Raw genomic sequence first — 21,609 nt, 5'->3', positions numbered from 1 at the left:
AGGTGTATTAATTTAGTTTAATCCAATGCATATTTCTGGAGCACCTATTAAATGCAATTGACAGGGTAGATAAAACTTGTACAATTAAAGAAAGGAAGAATCATAACGCAACAGTGCCATGAGTGAATCACCAAGGTGAGCCAGGCTCCTTTCAGTTGGTGGGAAATGAGGAACGATTGTGTAGTTAAGGTCGGGAATGGCGCAGATGTATAGATTTGGTAAACCTGTTTGTGAAAGATGAAGAAAAGAGGCTCAGTTTTGAGGTGTATGGAAAGGGTAATTTTTTTCTGAGGACTAAGATTACTTTCAGAGGGGGCTTCTGATGTAGTCTATTTAGCATGAGGTAAGCATAAGAAAATACCCAGGTACGACGCCTGTCTGGAGCAGGAAAGGAGAAATGTTCAAAAAAAAAAAAAAAAAAAAGTAACAATGAGCTTTTCCTGCCCCCCCCCCACAAGAGAATCAATAACCAGCCTGCCCCCAGCACCACCCACCTACCCAAAACTCCCTTGACTCCAACTCAGACCCTTCGGATCTGTGCTGTTTAGAAGTACTTTCACATTCTAGCAGCCTGAGACTGAAACGGCCTTTAAACAAATGTTCGGAGCGAAAAACCCATTCTCGCAATCCAAAACGGACTCGGATCCTATCCGAGAGATTTTATGGTCGCAGATTCTCTAGCTCCCGGCCTTTTTTTTTTTTTTTTCTTAACAACACGCCAAGACACACCTGGCCCTGGCCACACAGCCTGAGAGCCTACTCTAACGCCTGCCCATCCCGCTACCCTTTTAAGAGGCGGATCCCGCAGTGTCCTTTCCTCCCTCCCAGCCACCTCTACCCCCAGTCGTCTGGGCGGAGCTTCTTGCTAAAGCCCCAGAGCCCGACGCGGCCGCAGCAGTAGCGGAGAAAGACCGGAGACGCTAGGAGCTGAATCTGCCGCAACCGCTCGGCTGGACGCTACGTGCCTCGGGGCTCCCACCTCGCTTCCGCGCGCGCCGGCCCCTCCCCGGCCCCTCCCCACCTGGCGCGCACCTGAGCCGGGCCGGGGTCCTGCCGAGAGCCGGGAAGGCGCGTGCCAGGGGCCCTCGGGAACCGCAGAGCGCGCGAGCCATGGGGCCGCCGCCTGGGGCCGGGGTCTTATGTCGCGGCGGCTGCGGCTTTTCCCGATTGTTGGCGTGGTGCTTCCTGCTGGCTCTGAGCCCGCATGCCCCCGGCTCCCGGGGAGCCGAGGCCGTGTGGACCGCGTACCTCAACGTGTCCTGGCGGGTTCCGCACACCGGAGTGAACCGCACAGTGTGGGAGCTGAGCGAGGAGGGCGTGTACGGCCAGGATTCGCCGCTCGAGCCTGTGGCGGGGGTCCTGGTGCCGCCCGACGGGCCGGGGGCGCTCAACGCCTGTAACCCGCACACGAATTTCACAGTGCCCACGGTCCCGGGGGACTGGGGAAGCTCCGTGCAGGTCTCTTGGTTGGCCCTGATCCAGCGCGGCGGGGGCTGCACCTTTGCCGACAAGATTCACCTGGCGTACGAGAGAGGGGCGTCTGGAGCCGTCATCTTTAACTTCCCGGGGACCCGCAATGAGGTCATCCCCATGTCTCACCCGGGTGAGTGCAGCTACTACATTGAGCCCCAGCAACCCCCTACCAAAGCCAGTTTTTGTCCCTTTTTTTTTTCACCCTAATTTTCCTCGGTGCTGTCTTCCTCCTATCCCCTTGCTCCGAAGGGAAACCGAGTGCCCTTTCTGTCCCCACCGAGTGAGGTAGGGTCCTCTCCTTCCCGAGATTTCACCCTGCGTGGGGGGAGGGGGTGTTGGGCGAGAAAATCCTCCAGGATTTGCCCGTCTGGTGGAAAAGGGCAAGACAAACGGAGTGTGGAAGCTGGCAACTAGAGAGGACTGTTGGGGCTCTTTGCGTCCCCTTTACCTGGTGTTCCACAAGGGCTCCTTGCACTATCTGCTTTGTTGGTGGGCACTGGCTTTGCAATCCTGACAGGACAGAAGGCTACCTGGAAGTCCCTTCCTTACTCGTTTCCAGTTAAACAGCCTCAGGCCCAAAGCAGGGTTTCCCTCCTCTCTCCCTGTTTTTCTCTCCGTGTTTCCCAGTATCAGGTACGAGATTGTGTTACTGTGCCCTGGTAACCTCATTGCAGTTTGAACAGAAACTTTGCCTAGTTCTTGGGCTCTTTTCTGCCCCTGCGGGGTCTCAGATCCCAAGTGATCGTCAGTATCATTGCTTTCATTGGCCTTTGAAAGATCCGATTAAGGTTATTGAGTGGTGAAACAGGTGATCAATGTTACCGGAAAAAGAAGAGCTTTGTGCTTGAGGATAGCAAAGGCCTAGACTTTGGGGCAAAAGTAGTCTGGGTAGGCCTTCATTTTGTGGGGATGTTGTGGGTTTTCCCCTTTTTGGTGATTCTTCCAGAAACCTTATTTGTGATAAGGTAGTCTTAGCATATGTATGCTCATAAGCCCCAGAAGACAGAGAAAAAAATTGGATAGAAGGGAAGGGACACATAGTAGCAGTATATCATAATTGTTGAGAGCTGGGGCCCAAGTCAGACCTTGGTTAAATTCCGGCTCCATTGCTAACTAGTCCTGTGACCTTGGGCAACTTATTTGAAGTCTTTGAGCCTGTGTTCCCTCGTCAATCAAAAGGGAGAGAACTAAGAACTACTCCCACAGGTTTGCCTTGAGGATGAAATGCAGTAACGCCTGTAAAGAGTTTAACACACCATCCTTCTCAATAAAAGCTAGCTGATAGGATTAGCCTTTTAGGGAATCGCTGGGGAGCTGAATCTGCTTATTTAAGTGCTAGAGGTTTTGTGTGAGGTTGGCCCAGCCTAGAGAGAGCATTCCCATTGAGTGGCTGGGTTGTATAATGGAAAGAGCACTGGTTGGAACTCAGGAGATCTGAGTTCTTTTAGTCCCTTCTTTGCCTCTAGCAGCTTTGTGACCTTGTACAGATTACTCGCTAGCCAAGTGATAGTAGAGAGGTAGAAGGTGGAAGCCAAACTGGCAGCGTGTGGAGAGGCAAAAGCGAACTAGATGAACTCTTAAGATTCCTTCCAGCTCTAAAGCGCTGTGATTCTTAGATTTGAATATCGGCTAAAGGAGCAGCTGTATCTCTCTTAGTTGATAATTCATTGGTTTGAATGAAATTACTTTTTAAAACCTGATAAAAATGAAGAAGGATTTGACAAAATTTGAAGTCCTTATGTTTCCATCGGCTACCTAAATGCAAAAGTTTGACTTTGTCTCCTCCAAATGAGATTCATTTGCATGGGTGATTGGGAATTGAAGAGTACCCTTTAATAAATCCCCGTTTAGAGGACTTTCATCCTAATTCTGTTAAGAATATAAGCTTATATTTGTCCAATAGTTTTAAGGGACAATAAAATTAATTTTTGTTGAGCTCCCACTGAGTGCCAGGCTCTCTACATACATCTTACTCGTACGTTATTGAGAGACCATATGGTGCACTAGGAAAAGCACAGGCATTGTAGTCAAGAATGGGTATCAAATTCTGGTGGGGGGGGTTCCCTTCTTTTTTTTTTTTTTTACATTTTATTTCTTTTCAATGTTCCAAGATTCATTGTTTATGCACCACACCCAGTGCTCCATGCAATATGTGCCCTCCTTAATACCACCACCAGGCTCACCCAACCCCCCCACCCACTCCCCTCCAAAACCCTCAGTTTGTTTCTCAGAGTCCACAGTCCCTCATGGTTTCTCTCCCCCTCCGATTTCCCCCAACTCACTTCACTCCATCTCCCAATGCCCTCCATGTTATCCCTTATGCTCCACAAGTAAATGAATTCTGTTTTTACTACATAGTAGCTTTGTGTCCTTGGTCAGGCTCTTTAACTTTACTGAGTCTCCATTTCTGCATCAGTAAGATGGAGATACTTCTATTGCCATGATTCTTAAAGATAACAAATCAAAACCACCTAGCAGATAATAATCACAATCAAGTACAGTTAGTTGTTACAATAGGTTAATGCTAACAAGATGCAAAACACATACAAATAAATGTTCATGCAGCTGTCAGTTTGAATCTAACCATGGCTGTTTTGTTTCAGGATACTATCAGGTAGAAATAAAGCCGTAAATATTGACCACCTAATTAAAGTTCACTCAGAAAGGTATTTGGGGACTTTAAAAATTTCTTCCTGACATGATAACCATAGTAAATTTTACCATTAGGGCAACTAGCCATCAAAATACCACCTAGTTACTTGAAGTATAGAATCACATTTCTTCCATAAACTCCTAGAGAAACCGCTTTTCAACACAGGGGGAACATCACTTTGCATTTCATGCACGTGTGTTGTTGAACATTTGTTCCAAGTTCTGTGTGTTTTGCTTTGCTTATTCCTGAGAGCAAGCTTAAGGTTCATTGTAATCTCTGGTCAGAAACAATTTATCCTGGATCTTCATGGCAAAGAGGTGGGATTGAGGTTTAAGTGTTGATTAACTCAATGTGTATTGGCTTGAATTATACAAGGGACAGCAAATGTTGAAAAGCCATTGCTGTCGTCGTTGTTTATGAAAACTTTCTTTACCCACTCTCAACAAAGCCCGTGCTAAAATTGTTTGTTCTTTGAGTTTATGCTGAACATCCATACTCTGACCTGTCACAGGTCTGGGAGCAAGACTAATTTCTTTCAAGTAACAGAACTAACTGGTTTAGAGCAGTTGCTTTAAAACTTTTGTTTATTGAAGAGAAACTCCACTTTAAGAGCAATCAGTTAGGAAAATGAGGCTTTTTAAAAGATTTATTTATTTGAGGGGCAGCTGGGTGGCTCAGTGGGTTAAAGCCTCTGCTTTACAGCTCACAACTCAGCTTGGGTTATGATCCCTGGGTTCTGGGATCCAGCCCCACATGGCACTGGGCTCTTCTGCTCGGCAGGGAGCCTGCTTCCTCCTCTCTCTCTGCCTGCCTCTCTGCCTACTTGTGATCTCCTCTGTGTCAAATAAATAAATAAAATCTTTTTAAAAAAGATTTATGTATTTGAGAGAGAGAGAGAAAGAAAGGGAGCAGCCTCTGAGGTGGAGAGGAGGAGGGAGAAGTAGGCTCCCTGCTGAGCAGGGAGCCATATGTGGGACTGGATCCCAGGACCCTGGGATCACAACCTGAACCAAAGGCAGATGCTTCACCCACTGAGCCACCCAGGCACCCCAAGGCTGTTTTTATGTAAACCAAAATATCACAGAAGGTGGTTGTAGCCTTGCATCAAGCCATGCAGTTTATTTCCATACCTCATTTTGGTTGCAAAATGTCCAGAAAATCCTGATTCACACAGATAAATTGCAAATGACAGATATTTATTTAAAGTTTTTCTTGCAGTCTCTGGGTATTTTTTTCAGTCAAACTGATCCAGAACCCTGGAAAAAAATTAGGAGAAAATTTTGGTTTTCAAGGTTAACCACTATTCATATATCTTAAGTATGAGAATGAAATAAGCAACCAAAGCTCAGAGTAAACACGAAAGCCGTGTAAAATGTAGGATTGTCACAGTGAGACATGTTGCACATGCTATTGTGCAACTAACTGTTCTGCTTTTGCCAGGCAGATGGGTCTGAACCTTGCATGCTGTCTAATCGAGCACAGCCCACGGGTTGAAGTGGTGTAGGTACTTGCTTGTACAATTTTCTTTGCGTCAACAAGCACAGACATGAATTAATTCAAAGACCTGAGCAGAGCTACAACCTTTAAAATCTATGACACATTTACAGGGACTTGAAACACATTCAAAGGCATGACAGGAGAAGCCTTATTCCTGAGGGCTGTGGGAAAAAAAAAAAAGTGAGAATAAACCAAGCAGTTTAAGTCCGTGATTTGGTGGTCTCTGATGGGATGTATAAAACAATTGCTTGTATATACAGGTCGAACATATTAAGAGGTTGGGCTCTGCCACTTACTACAGAACCTCCTCAACTTATGATGGGGTTATGTCCCTGATAAACCCATCACACACTGAAAATATCATTAAGTCAAAAATGTGTTTAATACACCTTAACCTACTGAATACAGTTCAGCCTAACTTACCTTAAATGTACTCAGAACACTTATATTAGCTTATAGTTGGGCAAAATCTTCTAACACAAAGCCAACTTTGTAATAAAATGTGGGCTTTCTCATGTAATCTGTTGAATCCTGTAGTGAAAGTGAAAAACAGAACGTTTGTATGGTACAGAAGGGATGTAAATGTACAGATTGTTTACCACCATGACCGCATGTCTGACTGAGAGTCCCAGGTGGCTGCCACTGCCCAGCATCAGGAGATGGTATCTCCTGCATATTGCTAGCTCCTGAAAAGTTCTACTTTCCAAATGTGAAGTACAGTTTCTACTGGATGCACTTTGCTTTGATGCGGTCATTAAGTTGAATCATTGGAAGTCAGGGGCTTTCTGTATTTTTAAAATCTTAGGCCAGTCATTTTACTTTAAGTCTCTATTTTCTCCTGTTTAGGATGGACATAATGATAATCTTGCCCAATAAGATTGCTGGAAGGGATGCCTGGGTGGCTCAGTGGGTTAAGCATCTATCTTCTGCTCAGGTCATGATCCCAGGTCCTAGGATCAATCCTGCACTGATTCCTGCATCGGTCTCTCTGCTCAGCCAGGAGTCTGTTTCTCCCTCTCCCACTGCCTGCCACTTCCCCTGCTTGTGCGCCCACTCTGTCTCTCTGACAAATAAATAAACAAAACCCAGGAAAATCCCTGGGATTAAATGAGATAATGCAAATACAGTGTTTAACACGGTGCCCGGCATATAGGAAACTACTTAAAACGTGTTTTTAATCACAATAAAGATAGTTAAATGTATTTTAGAAAACAAAAATAGAATCTGATGTTGGTAGTACATAATTCGAAGATGAATAACCTAGAGTACTTCAAAATCCACATTACCTAAAATCCTAACTTTACCACTTTAGGAATAGAGTGTGTCAACTGAATTCTTCGCAAGAAAATGATCTGGGGGGCCCAATGGATTAGGGCCAAAACCTGTGTTTGTTATTCTTTTTTCATATAACTACTTCTCCCTCAAGCTACCAAACTTATTCATAAAGGACTTTGAGATAATTTTTACATTGATTTATCACCCAGTCCCTTTTCAGCCACATGACATTTAATTTTTATTCTGCTTTTTTTCCTAAGATGTTGACATTGAAAAGAACCTCTTTTTTTAAGATTTTATTTATTTATTTGACAGACAGAGGTCACAGACAGGCAGAGAGGCAGGCAGAGGAAGAGGGAGAAGCAGGCTCCCTGCTGAGCAGAGAGCCCAATGAGGGGCTCTATCCCAGGACCCTGGGACCATGACCTGAGCCGAAGGCAGAGGCAGTGGGTTAACCCACTGAGCCACCCAGGCGTCCTGAAAAGAACCTTTTTTAAATAGGGAGGTACAAAAGAGGATGAGAAGAGACTGGGTAGTGATTATTTGACAATATAAAGTACTATTTTAAAATCAATTTCTAGATACAAATTGGTATCTTTGATAACTTGATATCTCTGAAGTACCATATTTTTTTAAAGATTTTATTTATTTATTTGACACAGAGAGAGGTCACAAGTAGGCAGAGAGGCAGGCAGAGAAAGACAGGGAAGCAGGTTTCCTGCTGAGCAGAGAGCCTGATGTGGGGCTTGATCCCAGGACCCTGGGATCAGGACCTGAGCAGAAGGCAGAGAATTAACCCACTGAGCCACCCAGGCGCCCCAGAAGTACCATATTCTAACTCTGTTAATCACTCCTTTGAAGTTTTCCTAATCAGTCTTTTGCCTCTCTTCTCTTTTGTTTCATTTCTGTTATTTTATTAATTCATTCATCTAACACCTCTTCTTGCATTCACACCCGGGCCAACAGCAGACCGACCTCTGATAAATAACTGCCACTTCCAGACAATTCTATCACTTTAAGTCTATTCACATAAGGTCCCCTTCTCCCCTTCAGTGGCTATTAGCCTGCTTTTTAAAAGTTCCTGTGTCTTCTCATAGGAACAAATGCTTAGGCTTCTAATCAGTCTCCCCCTCCAGTCCTTTCTTCCAGTTCTTCCACATTGCCACTGGAACACAGTTCTGATCACATCTATGCCATTGCTCCAAAGGCGATTACTTACAGATTTTAAAATTACTTACAGATTTTATTACTTACAGATTTCCCGGCATGGCACACAGAACTCAGTCTGGTCCCAACACACTTTCAAAGCTTTATGTACCTCTTCTCTCATGTTGACCCTTAAATGCCTTCTGTCCTTTCCCATTATTATTCCTTTGTTTGTACTTCTGCTTTTGCCTCCATACCCTTTTTCTTCCCAGCTCTGCTGGCCAAAAACTTACCCATCCTTCAAAACCCAACACAGATGCCTCCTCATCTTTGAAGCTTTCTCAATTCCTTCTTTTCCTCTTCCCACCACAGCCCACACCAAAACTAAAATAATCCTTTTGTTTTGCTCCCATGGCACTCCATGTCCTATAGTACGTTTTGCATTTCGCTGGTAGTTCTGTGTTTATATGTCTTGCCTTCCTACTGGATTGTAATATTTGATTAATTTTCATATTCCTCATGGGAACCTTTCTACTGTATGTGCTCTGAAAATGCTTGTTCAGTTGCTCTACATACCCAAGAATGAAAAAAAAAGTACCCAAGAATGCCAGAGGGCCATAAGATTCACTAGAAAATTATCTAATGGGGAAGGGGATTAAAGTTCAACTCATCGAGGGGCAGCTGGGTGGCTCAGTCGGCTTGGCTGGGCCGGGCCTCTGCCTTTGGCTCAACTCATGACCTCATGGTCCTGGGATCAGAGCTCCTTGTTTGGTTGGGGGTCTGTTTCTTTCTCTCTGCTCATGCTCTCTCGCTGGGTTTCTCTCTCTCTCTGTCTCTTAAGTAAGTAAAATGTTTTTTTTTTTTTAAAGTTCAGTTCATTGAGCATTTATCAAGGGTCTATTGTATGTATACTGTGCTTTTGCCTGAATATATGAAATAATTAAGGTAAAGTAGGTGGAACAAGAGTGTACTACAAATGCTTCCAGACTACAAGCTCCCTAATTTTTATGGTGATGACCATCATAGGCCAGTTTATGGGGTTTTAATAACGAAATGACCTAGGTAACAATGAGATAGTGAGAATGAGTATTTACATTGAGCTTTCCCTGTTTTTAAATTTTGTTTTGTTTTAAAAACTTGGTTTACACCAGCACTCAATTTATCTCTCCAGTTAATATGCTTCCATTGAACATGTTGCTGATACGTGGAATTCCATTACATAAAAACCTTTAAAAGAAATATAGCTCAATCAGTAAATTTTTTTTCTAAGCACATAAAGAACTCCACCCCTCCCCCCAGTCTCTGGAAGATGTGTTATCTCCTACAGAATTCCATATTTAATCTCCGTTCCCAGGCTTAAGTGTAAACAGGGGAGTATCAAAGACATTCTCCATGTTATTTCTGACTATAAAATTAATCCTTTTTCTTGCAGAAGACTTGGAAAATATAAAAAGTATAAAACTAAAAATAAAAGCTATGCATAAAATTCAATAGTTCCATTAATATTTCTTGTCTCCTTTTTCATGTATAGTTAGGGTTTTATATCCTGCTTTGATCATAAGGGTGGTTTTTATGACTATTAATGTAGCATTAAAATACAATTTGAAGGAAAACAAAAATCCATAGATATAACCACTTAGCATTTTGGGGTGTTTTTTGTCATTTTCTTTTGCTCTCCATATATATTTTAAGAATTATAATTATATATTGTATGTAAAATTTTGTATCCAACTTGTTATTGTAAGCATTTCTGCATGTAATTAAAAATAGAGAATTTCCCTGTAAGTTGAAGGGGGTGGTTTTTGACTGAGGGGGTAGGGATCAAGCTTCTCTTTCATTAACTGGCAGAAAGGACATACAGAAATGGTGACAGGGAGGGGTATGAATTAGAACATTTAAAACAAAACTGATTCTCGGATTAAGCCACTGCCTTCGGCTCAGGTCATGATCTCAGAGTCCTGGGATCGAGCCCCGCATCTGGCTCTTTGCTCAGCAGGGGGCCTGCTTCTCTCTCTCTCTGCCTGACTCTGCCTACTTGTGATATCCCTCTCTGTCAAATAAATAAAGAAAATCTTAAAAAAAAAAAAAACCACAAAACAAAACTGATTCTCTACAGAGCTTTACCTAAATGTATATTCTGGCCATAAATGTGATCTGGTCTAACCCATATGCATTGCCTGTTGTGGCCTTGATCTTTTGAGAGATTTGTGCTTTTAATTCCTCTTCTCCCATGATACTCCTATAGGTGATGTCTTTGTCACAAATATTGTGTGCGCCTAGTTTCCCTGTTGATTGGTTAAGTAGCACCTCATTGGCTAAGATGGCTTTTCATTTTCATGATGGCCACTGAACTGTACACAGTTATTGGAGGTTTTTTTTTTTTAAAGATTTTATTTATTTATTTGTCAGGGATAGAGGGAGAGAGAGCGAGCGAGCACAGGCAGACAGAGAGGCAGGCAGAGGCAGAGGGAGAAGCAGGCTCCCCGCCGAGCAAGGAGCCCAATGTGGGACTCGATCCCAGGACACTGGGATCATGACCTGAGCCGAAGGCAGCGCTAACCAACTGAGCCACCCAGGCATCCCAGTTATTGGAGTTTTGCCCAGAGTTTACTTGATAGGGTACCACAAATATTATCTAGGGATGAAGAATTTTTTGTATCTGCAAATTTTGTTGGAAGTATAACATATATACCAAAAAGTACAGAAATCATTAGTCTGTAGCTCAGTGGATTTTCACAGAGTCAACATGCCTGTGTAGCGAACACCTAGATCAAGAAACAGAACCATACCTGAACCCTAGAAGACTACTCATACACCAAGATGAAGAATTTTTGAACTCTGTGTCCTGAGGGAGTGACCTCTTACAACATGTGGTAGGAACTCAGTCACCCACAGAAACTCTGGCCTTCACTGCTGTGGAGCTAGTTACCTGTGGGGGTCCTTAGCTACATACTGTAGGGGAGTTCTTTCCAAGCACAGAGGACATGTGCTTTTTGATGCAGTTACCAAGCCAGTTCAGAGTTGCCACATTTTGCTGTTATCACCCACTTTGGAGCCCTATGAGCAAAGCAGAGCACAAGGGTTCTTTGTTGTTTCTCTCTTTCCTGTTCTTTTTTCTCTTTAAGCTGTATGTATGTCTTTCTGTATATCATGGCACATACTTGCTGCTTGAATTTAACCAATTGGCTTGTTACAGTATTGATTTCTTTAGAAAAGAAAGTTTGGTGATTCATGCCTGACTTTGTGGAGGCCGTTAGGTTCAGAACCTAGGCGTGATTTATTTGGTTTTAATGCTTGAATGCTCAAGTTAACTACAAATCAGTGATTTTGAGTTAACCCTATTTATTTTGGGATTTTTTTGAAAGAAGATGTTCTAGAACTCACTTGTTGATGTGTGTGTGTTTCGATACCAGTCATTATCTTTTCAGATGAAGTGATGAAGTAGCTTAGTGAAGTTCTGCCTTCAACTAAATAGTCTTAGCTTTTAAAGAGAAAATACACCAAAATGTTAACCTTGGCTATTTCTGATTGGTAGAATTATGGGCGATTATTGTTCTTTTTCATTGTGTTTTTCTGTATTTTCTGAATTTCCTATATATATACTGAATATATTTTATATTTATAATCAGAAAAATCAGTTATTTTTTAAAAACCCAAAATATTCTTATAGCATTGATAAATCCTAAAGAAAGCATAAATAATGTGACTGTAGCAACAATAGGAACAAATCATGTCTGATAACAGAAATGACTTATAGACTATTATGAGAATTTAAAGAATTGCTTTGACATTTTGAATATATCTAACCTGTATGATTGTTAATGTGGTCCTTTCTTGTTAACACTAATTGGTTACTTTATGTGTAAAATAACCTTGAACACTAAAGAATTTTAAAGACGTTCTCCTATTTTCATATGAACTGTTTGTCTTTACCCTTTGTATCACTATTTATATATATTTTCTCACCCCCCACAATACATATACATACCTCTCACCTTATTTTTGTTTCTTTCCCATAAGAAGCCTGTTTTCCCTCACTTGCCCCCTTCAATATCTGTTCTGTTCAGTACTTTTAAGAACACTATTAAGTTTAACAGCTTTGTATGAAGAATCCAGTACATTGGCAGTTTTCACCTATGACACACTGGGTTCATCTAATGACAGTGTTTTTTTTTTAAGATTTTATTTATTTATTCAACAGACAGATCACAAGTAGGCAGAGGCAGGCAGAGAGAGAGAGAGAAGGAAGTAGGCTCGATCCCAGGACCCTGGGATTATGACCTGAGCCGAAGGCAGAGGCTTTAAACCACTGAGCCACCCAGGCACCCCAACAGTGGTTTTGTCATTCAAGAAAAGAGAATTTGTTAGAGTACATGCAGAGGAGAATTGTGGTGTTGTTATTTTACACTTTATTAATGATATGCCAAACGTACAAGCTCAATCAAGATGATATTTAAGGGCGCCTGAGTGGCTCAGATGGTTAAGAATCTGTCTGCCTTCAGCTCAGGTCATGATCCCATAGTCTTGGGATTGAGCCCCACTTTGGGCTCCTGGCTCAGCAGGGAATCTTCTTCTCCCTCTCCTCTGTCTTTCTCCCTGCTCATGCTTTCTCTCTCTCTCTGTCTCAAATAAACAAAGCCCTTAAAAAATTGTTTAAAAAAAAGATATTTGGGACGTCTGGGTGTCTCAGTTGGTTAAGCAGCTGCCTTCGGCTCAGGTCATGATCCCAGCGTCCTGGGATGGAGTCCCACATCGGGCTCCTTGCTCGGCAGGGAGCCTGCTTCTCCCTCTGACCCTGCCTGCCACTCTGTCTGCCTATGCTCGCTCTCATTCTCTCTCTCTCTGACAAATAAATAAAATCTTAAAAAAAAAAGATATTTAAGGGGTGCCTGGGTGGCTCGGTGGGTTAAGCCTCTGCCTTCAGTTTGGGTCATGGTCTCAGGGTCCTGGGATCGAGCCCCTCATCGGGCTCTCTGCTTAGCAGGGAGCCTGCTTCCCTTCCTCTCTCTCTCTCTGCCTGCCTCTCTGCCTACTTGTGATCTCTGTCAAATAAGTAAATAAAATCTTAATTAAAAAAAAGATATTTAAGACATCATTAAAACTGAATTACTTATTTTTAAAAATTAGCATTTCCCTCGAAGTGATAGTCCACTGGACAGATTTTATATCCTACTATTCCACTCTCTTCCCCGGCCTTAAATAATCTTACACAAATAATCTTACACACATACACACCCTCACACACTCTTGGAGCCCTGTCTTTTTTAAAAATTCTAAGCTTCCAGGGTGCCTGGGTGGCTGTCCATTAAGCATCTGATTCTTGATTTCCGCTTAAGGGATGATCTCAGAGTCATGAGATCAGTCCCCAGTTGGGTTCCATTGCTTAGTGGGGAGTCTGCTTGACATTCTCTCTTTCCCTCTGCCCCTCCCCCAACTCACACTCTTTTTCTCTCTCAAATAAATAAATAAATCTTTTAAAAAATCCAAGCTTCCTTCTGTGTGGTTCCACTTCTTTTGAAGTGAAATTAAACATCATAACAAATCACTGCTCTCATATTTAACAACCTTGAATGTTGTCCATAACTCACTCCTACAGTCTCCACAAAAACCTCTCATGAGCCATGTAATCCCCCTGATTAAATATGTATTTTCTTATGTCCCAATATTTAAGATAAATTTGAAATGCCTTTGTTGGTTATACTTTAGGTATTCCAGTGATATTGTTTCCTGCAAAGTTTTATTACAAATATGGGTTAAATAATAGTTCATATTTGCTTTGCAGTTTTTAATTCTCAAAGTCTTTCACATGCAATCATTTGTGGGCTCGTTTGGGAACCCACACTCTTTAGCAACATTGCTATGGGATAATGTGTTGCCTCTACTTCCCAACAACTGACTTACAAATGAAATTTTGAATACAACCCATTAGACTTTCCTGTGTTACTTTGTTCATAATGATAGCCTGGTGAGATATAGTTTATTGTATTTGTCCTGATCATGCTGGTTTAGAATTTTTCTGCTTATTTTCTTTGCAATGTCGACTCTAGCTCTACCTTCCCTTTTCCAGGTGTTTCACCTTAAGGATTCTGCGTTTTGTTTTCCTAACCTGTGGTCTAACCTATGGTGATCTCAGAAATTGGCTTATTTTAATAGTATTTGTAATGTTCCTGAAAGTTTTGAAAATATAACTATGATTTGCCACCTAGTTAGCCATTAATATATTTTCAAGTTGGTACATCTTTTCCATTTTAGAGGATCTTGGCAATCACTTAGATGAATGCTAGAAAACTGTGATTATATTGAGTGAGGTCTTCGTTCAAACATCTGTGAGCAACCTATATTTAACATTGTCCCAAATACTCTGAGTTTAGTGGTATTTCAAAGTCTTGCTTTCTGCCACCATCATTTCATTCTGGCAAGAGTACAGAATATTTAAGAGAGACTGAAACTGGCTAGTGCCAGCCCACCAGTCACCTCCCTTGCCCTAGTCACTGCCCAACCCTTTTTCCATTCTTATTTGACTGATGCCTTTTCAATGAATTGATGAAGAAGAAGCTGTTGACTTACCTTTAGTAATGTAATTAAAGACTAACAGATTATTCTTTGATGTTAAGGAAAGCTACATGATTGCTCTGTGTTTATTTCAATCTAGTATACCAAGAATGAATGTGTTCTATTTGAAATTGAAAGGTAGCATATTACAGTGGAAGAATGGGTGTCCTTGGGTCAGACTATTGAGCTTGAATTCCAGTTCTACTAATTAATAAATATGTGATCTTGGGCAGGTTGTTAACCTGGACTTCATTGATCTTGTTCATAAAAGGTGGAATAGCAATGCCCAGTTTCTGTGATTTTGTAAATAAAGTGTTCTATGGGACTCTTGGGTGGGTCAGTTGGTTAAGCATCTGCCTTCAGTTCAGGTCATGATCCCAGGGTCCTGGGATCCAGCTCCATTTGGGCTCCTTGCTCATTGGGCAATCTGCTTCTCCCTCTCCCTCTGCCCAACCCAGCTCCCCCGCTCCCCCACTCATGCTCTTGCTCACTCACTTTCTCAAATAAAATCTTAAAAAAAATAAAGTGCTTGACATGGAGTGGATGTTTAGCAAATGTTAGTTCTCTTGAACATTTTGCTAACAGTTTTATTACTAAATGTAGCATTTCTCCTTTGATTATTGTAGCTCTTCACTACCACATTTTGAGATATGTAATTGTTTTATATGTAAAAGTGGGGAGGGGAACCCCATGACATCCAAAATGCTGTTTTTCTGGGAAGTTTTTGAGAAATAGAGGGAGAAATCACATAATCAAGAAGCTGAAACAACTATCTTGTTCTTCTCACTGTGCATTTCCATTTTAAGCAGCAACAACTCCTTAAAATCAAGATGTTAAACTGTAACGATAGCAATGGCTATGGATCTTTTGATGACACAGTGACGAAGAGATGGGACTTAGGAATCAGATGGATTTTGATTTGAATCGCAATCTGTCATGTAATAGCTTTATAACCTTGGCCAGATTAACCTCTTTTAAGACTCAGGTTTTTTTCATCTACAGAATGGGAGGTGATAATCGTACCTACCTCCTAGGGCTAATGTGAGGGATAAATCAGAAAACATATAAAGCATGAAGTACTATGCATCCAGGTTCTTTACAGGATGCTAACAACCTCCTCACCCTAACCTGTAGCACTTTATTTTTGGAGATTGGCAATGCAGATCACTCATGGCTTCTCAGAGCCTCTGATATGCTAAAGAAGCACTGTTCAAGTTTGTTCCCTGGGTTATTTTCTAAACTCAGTGACCTATAGAACCCTTTTTCTCCTAAAACACTTACCACTTGAAATAGAATTTGGAAAGCATGATATTTCCATGATTTTGATAACCCCTCTTTGCTTCTCTCTTCTTCCCTTATTTTATTAGACTGGCCTCAGATTTTAACTGTATCAAAGTATTGTCAGTATCAAGGAGTGAATAAACTAGTTATCTCAACTCTGATAAGAACAGCATGTTTTCAACTGTGATGACAAACATCTTAGTTATATTTCTTTATACTAATGTGGTACCTTTTATATCAAGTTAATGTGACTTCCAGGTATTATTTTATTTTTCTTACTGACTTTCAGAAACAATTTACTGTGAAAGTATAAAAACATAAGTGAGACCGGTTTATGTTTGTTTTTATATTTTGTGTCTGGACCTTAGTACAAAAGTTAGCTTTTGTGATACTTCACAGAGGATAAAATTTAATATTCTCAATTAGTATAGTGTCCTTATTTATGAATTTTTATATGGAACAATGCCAAAATTTCTACAGGGGCATATCAAATTCTCTTTTTCTCTAATCCAGAGACCTAATAGAATACTGATGGGACATCTGTGACTTTTGTACCCTTTGGTTCTTATGGCCAGGTCACAATGAGTACTGGATCTCTAAACATAATGCTCGTCCTAGTTTTAATGATTAATGAAATTTCCAATGTAATTCCCCTATCACAAAGTGTACCTGAAGAGAATGTATGCAAAAAGAAGTTTCAATTTAAACACAATTTTGAATACCCTATATGACAAGCACTGTACTGGATATTGTGGTAGAAGAGTGAGCAGGGTAGCTCGATGTGGTCCTTTCCTTCCAGGGAACTCCCTTTTTCAGCTCTTACTGCATTTTTTTAAAGATTTTATTTATTTATTGACAGAGAGAGATCACAAGTAGGCAGAGAGGCAGGCAGAGAGAGAGAGGAGGAAGCAGGCTCCCTGCTGAGCAGAGAGCCCGATGTGAGGCTCGATCCCAGGACCCTGGGATCATGACCTGAGCCGAAGGCAGTGGCTTAACCCACTGAACCACCCAGGCGCCCTCTTACTGCATTTTTTTTTTGACCAATGGTATTTTAGTCTCACATTAAAGCATCAGTTTAGATGGGGCTTTTAGATCTACACAAAAATGGCACTCCCTAGAGTTGGGGAGTATGTAAGGCACAGAGTTCATGTCCCTTCCATACATTTGAGTGTGCAGATGTCGCCTGGTCTGAAGGGTTGAGGGTAAAGTGGCAAGTTGCGAAGGCCATGTCCCAGTTTCACTGGAAATCTAGGCTGTGGTTTGGTTTTGTGCTCGTAGTTTTCCTATGGATACAGCAACAGTTTATTCACTGGAATTCTCCTTCCTGAGGTCTCATGTTATAGGGAAACAGAACTGATTAATACAAGGACAAACAATCACCATAATTTCTTATGCCCCTTCATATAAGTTTCCTTTGCCAGAAATCCCTAAATCTCTTGTTTGCCCTTTTTTACTGCCCGACAAATATCTTTCTGTTTTTAACCTGTGGTATATATGTTGCTAGTCAGTAGTTGCTTCACCTTGCACCATCACATATTCTTACCAAATTCTGAACAGCTTTGGATATTGTACAATTTATTATCCCAAAGGATTGAATAAATACATTGATGCTGTAGAGTTTACCAACTAACCTTCCTCCAGAAAACATTAATAAATAGCAGCAAAAATGTTGAATTTGCTTTCTAGAAACCTTACTATCCCCAAACAAAAACTATGACAATAGAACTTTGGCATAAAATTTTAATACAATTACAGAATACCCTATTAATAAGATAACATCATATACTGCAATTTCTGCATAGCCTTGCAATAGCATATCTTATTATTTTCTTATACTTTATGTCAGCACAGATTTAAGGTTGTATAGACAATAAACTTCTTCCAGCTGTTTCAAGACTTCTCTTTTATGTCCTCTGAACCCCCTCCTAAGTGGCTAAATTACCAGTCTCCCAGTGAGCCAGGATGACTGGGTTCTAACTTGAGCTGGAGAATGAAACGTCATCTGTCCTAGCTCCTGAATGTAAATGGGAAACTGAGGTATGTTCAGGCCCTAGGTTGGAGAGGGATTATTGCCACCATTATTGCTGCTCTGGCAGTATGGTGATTTCAGTGGGATCGGCACTGTGGCAGTAGGCGTCACATAAAACGCAAAGTCTATAAAGTAGAATTAGTGTTTTAACTTTTTTTTCCAAGATTTTATTTGACAGAAATCACAAGTAGTCAGACAATCAGTCAGAGTGTGTATGGGGGGGGGTGGGAAGCAGAGCAGAGAGCCTGATGTGGGGCTCAGTCCCAGGACCCTGGGATCATAAACCTGAGCTGAAGGCCAAGGCTTTAACCCACTGAGCCACCCAGGCGCCTTGGTGTTTTAACGTTTTGTCTGTGTATATATAATATGTCCTTGCTGCACGCAGAGATGCCCTATCAAGATATGCCGTCTCTCTTGGGGCGCCTGGGTGGCTCAGTGGTTAAAGCCTCTGCCTTTGGCTCAGGTCATGATCCCAGGGTCCTGGGATCGAGCCTCACATTGGGCTCTCTGCTCCGCAGGGAGCCTGCCTCCTCCTTCTCTCTCTTTCTGCCTGCCTCTCTGCCTACTTGTGGTCTGTCTGTCAAATAAATAAAAATCTTAAAAAATATATAAAAATAAATAAAAATTTTTTAAAAAAAAGATATGCCGTCTCTGACTGTAGGGAGAAGGCGCACCTTAGATTCTGTTCACTGCAGTTATCTTTAAGGATAAATTTGTTTTCAGATTGAATCAAGATTCAGATTATCACTACGTATAGCATACTTAAAATGACATTTATCAAACACTTATTTGATGTATATTATGTGCCAGGCACTCTGCTAGGTGTTGTAGATACAGTGATGAAAGACCCAGTCCCTAACCTAAAGGAGTTCAGAGTTAGCAACAAAACAAAACAAAAACAAAAACACCTCCCCAAAACCAGATAACTTCAAGGGAAATATGCACTAGGCAGTGTAAAAGCTGAATTTCTAACCCAGATGGGTTGGGATCTTTTTTTTTTCTATTTATTTATTTGACAGAGAGAGAGAGAGAGAGAGATCACAAGTAGGCAGAGAGAGGCAGGCGGGGAGAGAGAGGAGGAAGCAGGCTCCCCACTGAGCAGAGAGCCTGAGCCTGGGGCTGGATCCCAGGACCTGAGCCAAAGGCAGAGGCTTAACCCACTGAGCCACCTAGGTGCCCCAGATGGGTTTGGATCTTATAAAAGGAGGTTGAACTTTATTCTGTAGGTGAAATAGAGCTCTTTTAAGGGCCCTTAGCAAAGAAATAATATGAACATTATTCCCCTTTAGAAAAATTTATCTGGAAGCTGTGGAAGAATGGATTGGAGGCTAACACTGGTGGTTTCAAGACCAGTTAGGAAGTTGTTATAGACATTTTGGTAAGAAAAAACTGGAGAGGCAACAGAGACGTATTCTAACAGGAAAGAAATGGGCCTGTTTCTGATGTGGCTACTAAGTTTCAAACGTCTCTGTATGAAGTACTTAGTGATAAAAACAAAATAATTCTATTGGCAGAGTTTTACTATGCAGAGTGAAGGATTAGTGTTGATCTGGCCAGAGAGAACCACTATCTAGAAATTTTTTGACCATAACATCAAACTGTAATTTTGTAATTAATCAAACTCCAGCCCAGTATTTCTGAAAGTATGAGCCACAGACCACATGCAGCAAAGAACCCTGAGAACTTGTTAAACTACAGATTTCTGAGTCTGGCCTCAGACAGACTGAATCAGGGAATGGGGCCCAGGGAATTCAGTGTTTTAACAAGTTTCTCAAAGTAATCATCATGCATATTTAAAGTTTTAGTATCATTAATCTAGCCCAACAGTTTTAAAAATCTGGGACAACTGGTCCCTTAGACTCTTTCAGGGGTCCATGAATTGAAAACTGTTTTCGTAATAACACATAGACATAATTTGCCATATTCACTGTGTTGATGTTTATTACACAGGTGGTATAAATGCAATAGTGGGAAAATACTGCTGGCACCTTAGCAGAAATTAAGACAGAGGCACCAAGCTGTATTGTATACTGTATCTATATGCATTTATAATAAAAAAAAAAGTCCAGTTTCACCTAGGAATGTCCTTGATGAATCAATAAGCATAATTAATTTTATTAAATCTCTGCCCTGTCATGCACAACTTTTTTTGAATATTCTATGTGATGAAATGGGAGGTAGGCATAAAACACTTCTACAGCATACCAAAGTATGAGGGTTGTCTGAAGGAAAAGCACTTATATGACTGAGTTGTGAGCTGAAGTAGCCTTTCTAAAGATTTTTAAAATTTATTTATGTGTGTGAGAGTGAGCACAAGCAGGGGGAGGGGCAGAGGGAGAAGCAGGCTCCCTGACTCTGTGCTCAATCCCAGGACCCCCAAGATCATGACTGAGCTAAAAGCAGATGCCTAACCAACTGAGCTGTTTTAATTAAAAATATTTAGCAATATTTTAAAATTACTTAAAATAATAAGATAAGAGTGGTATTGTCATTTGTGCAAACCTCTTTAATGTCAGACTTAATATTAGACAGCTGGATCTTCGTATCTGCATTAGATTTATTGTGGTTTGTTCTGGTTTAGGTATATGAAGGAAATCTACTCGTGCAGATTTGTAATTTAAAAAATGGTATTTAGGGCGCCTGGGTGGCTCAGTGGGTTAAGCCGCTGCCTTCAGCTCAGGTCATGATCTCAGGGTCCTGGGATCGAGTCTCGCATCGGGCTCTCTGCTCAGCAGGGAGCCTGCTTCCCTCTCTCTCTTTCTGCCTGCCTCTCCGTCTACTTGTGATTTCTCTCTGTCAAATAAATAAATAAAATCTTTTAAAAAATGGTATTTATAGCACTTAACAACATTTTGAAATAATTGTAGACATCTTCTTTGGTACTGCACCAAAACTCAACAAGTAGCAGTTTCTTAAACGTAGGTGCAAGGTAGAATTTGAAACCATATCCATGAACTTTTTGTACTAAATGAAAATGCACGGATCTAACTTCTATGTCAAATGGATTATTTATCCATGCATGTTTTTGTAGTACCATACATTGGTCATTTAGAAAGTACTGGCTCACTGAGTTACGCAGATCTTTCAGTGATTCAAGATTCAAGGTTATGCTATATCAAAAAATCATGGTTATTTAATATTACTACTGATCTCATCAGAAAAGTCTAAGTACTAGGAAGTTGTCAAGTTCATGTGGTGCACAAAAGTTTTCCCAAGTTCTAATTTTTCTTGAACATTTCACTTACTTAGCAACAAATGCTGTTATTTTTTTTTCCTTGAAATGACAGGCTCACTTCATTCCATTTTTAGAGAAGGTTGTCCAAATACCCAAGTCTTAATCATCTGTTTGTCAGTAGCACTTCTAAGATAAAAAGGAGCTGTTTAAAGAAAAGTTACTTCAGGGGCACCTCTCTCTCAGATAAATAAAATCGTTTTTAAAAAGTCTATCACATTAACATCTATTTACAACTGTGATTTTAAATGAATGAATAAATATTTTAAATTTTTTCCAGTATTAATTTCTAATATGGCAACTGTACATAGAAATAATGCACATAAGCAGCTATTCTTTGGATTCTTCAATAACTTTAAAGAGTAAAAAGGAGTCCTGAACTAGAGCGTATCATGTTTAGCGAAATAAGTCAAGCAGAGAAAGACAACTATCATATGATCTCCCTGATATGAGGAAGTGGTGATGCGACAT

General features: G+C 41.0%; 1 protein-coding gene across 2 annotated transcripts in view; it reads left to right on the top strand.

Moving 5' to 3' along the window:
* The window catches only part of RNF128 (ring finger protein 128), a 108,754-nt gene that overhangs the window by 44,486 nt on the left and 42,659 nt on the right, over positions 1 to 21,609 (top strand). The window contains exon 1 of one of the 2 annotated variants that reach the window (XM_082717381.1): positions 856 to 1,603. The exons of the other annotated variant lie outside the window; for it this stretch is intronic. Coding sequence (XP_082573507.1) covers positions 1,111 to 1,603 — 493 coding nt within the window. The 5' untranslated portion in view covers positions 856 to 1,110. Of the gene's footprint in view, positions 1 to 855; positions 1,604 to 21,609 lie in introns of those variants that run through there. 2 annotated transcript variants of the gene reach the window in all.

This window comes from Mustela nivalis (genome assembly GCF_964662115.1).
Source record: "Mustela nivalis genome assembly, chromosome: X".
Lineage (NCBI taxonomy): Eukaryota > Metazoa > Chordata > Mammalia > Carnivora > Mustelidae > Mustela > Mustela nivalis.
The sequence above is the reverse complement of the archived record's forward strand: the minus strand, read 5'-3'. Positions and strand labels throughout refer to the sequence as shown.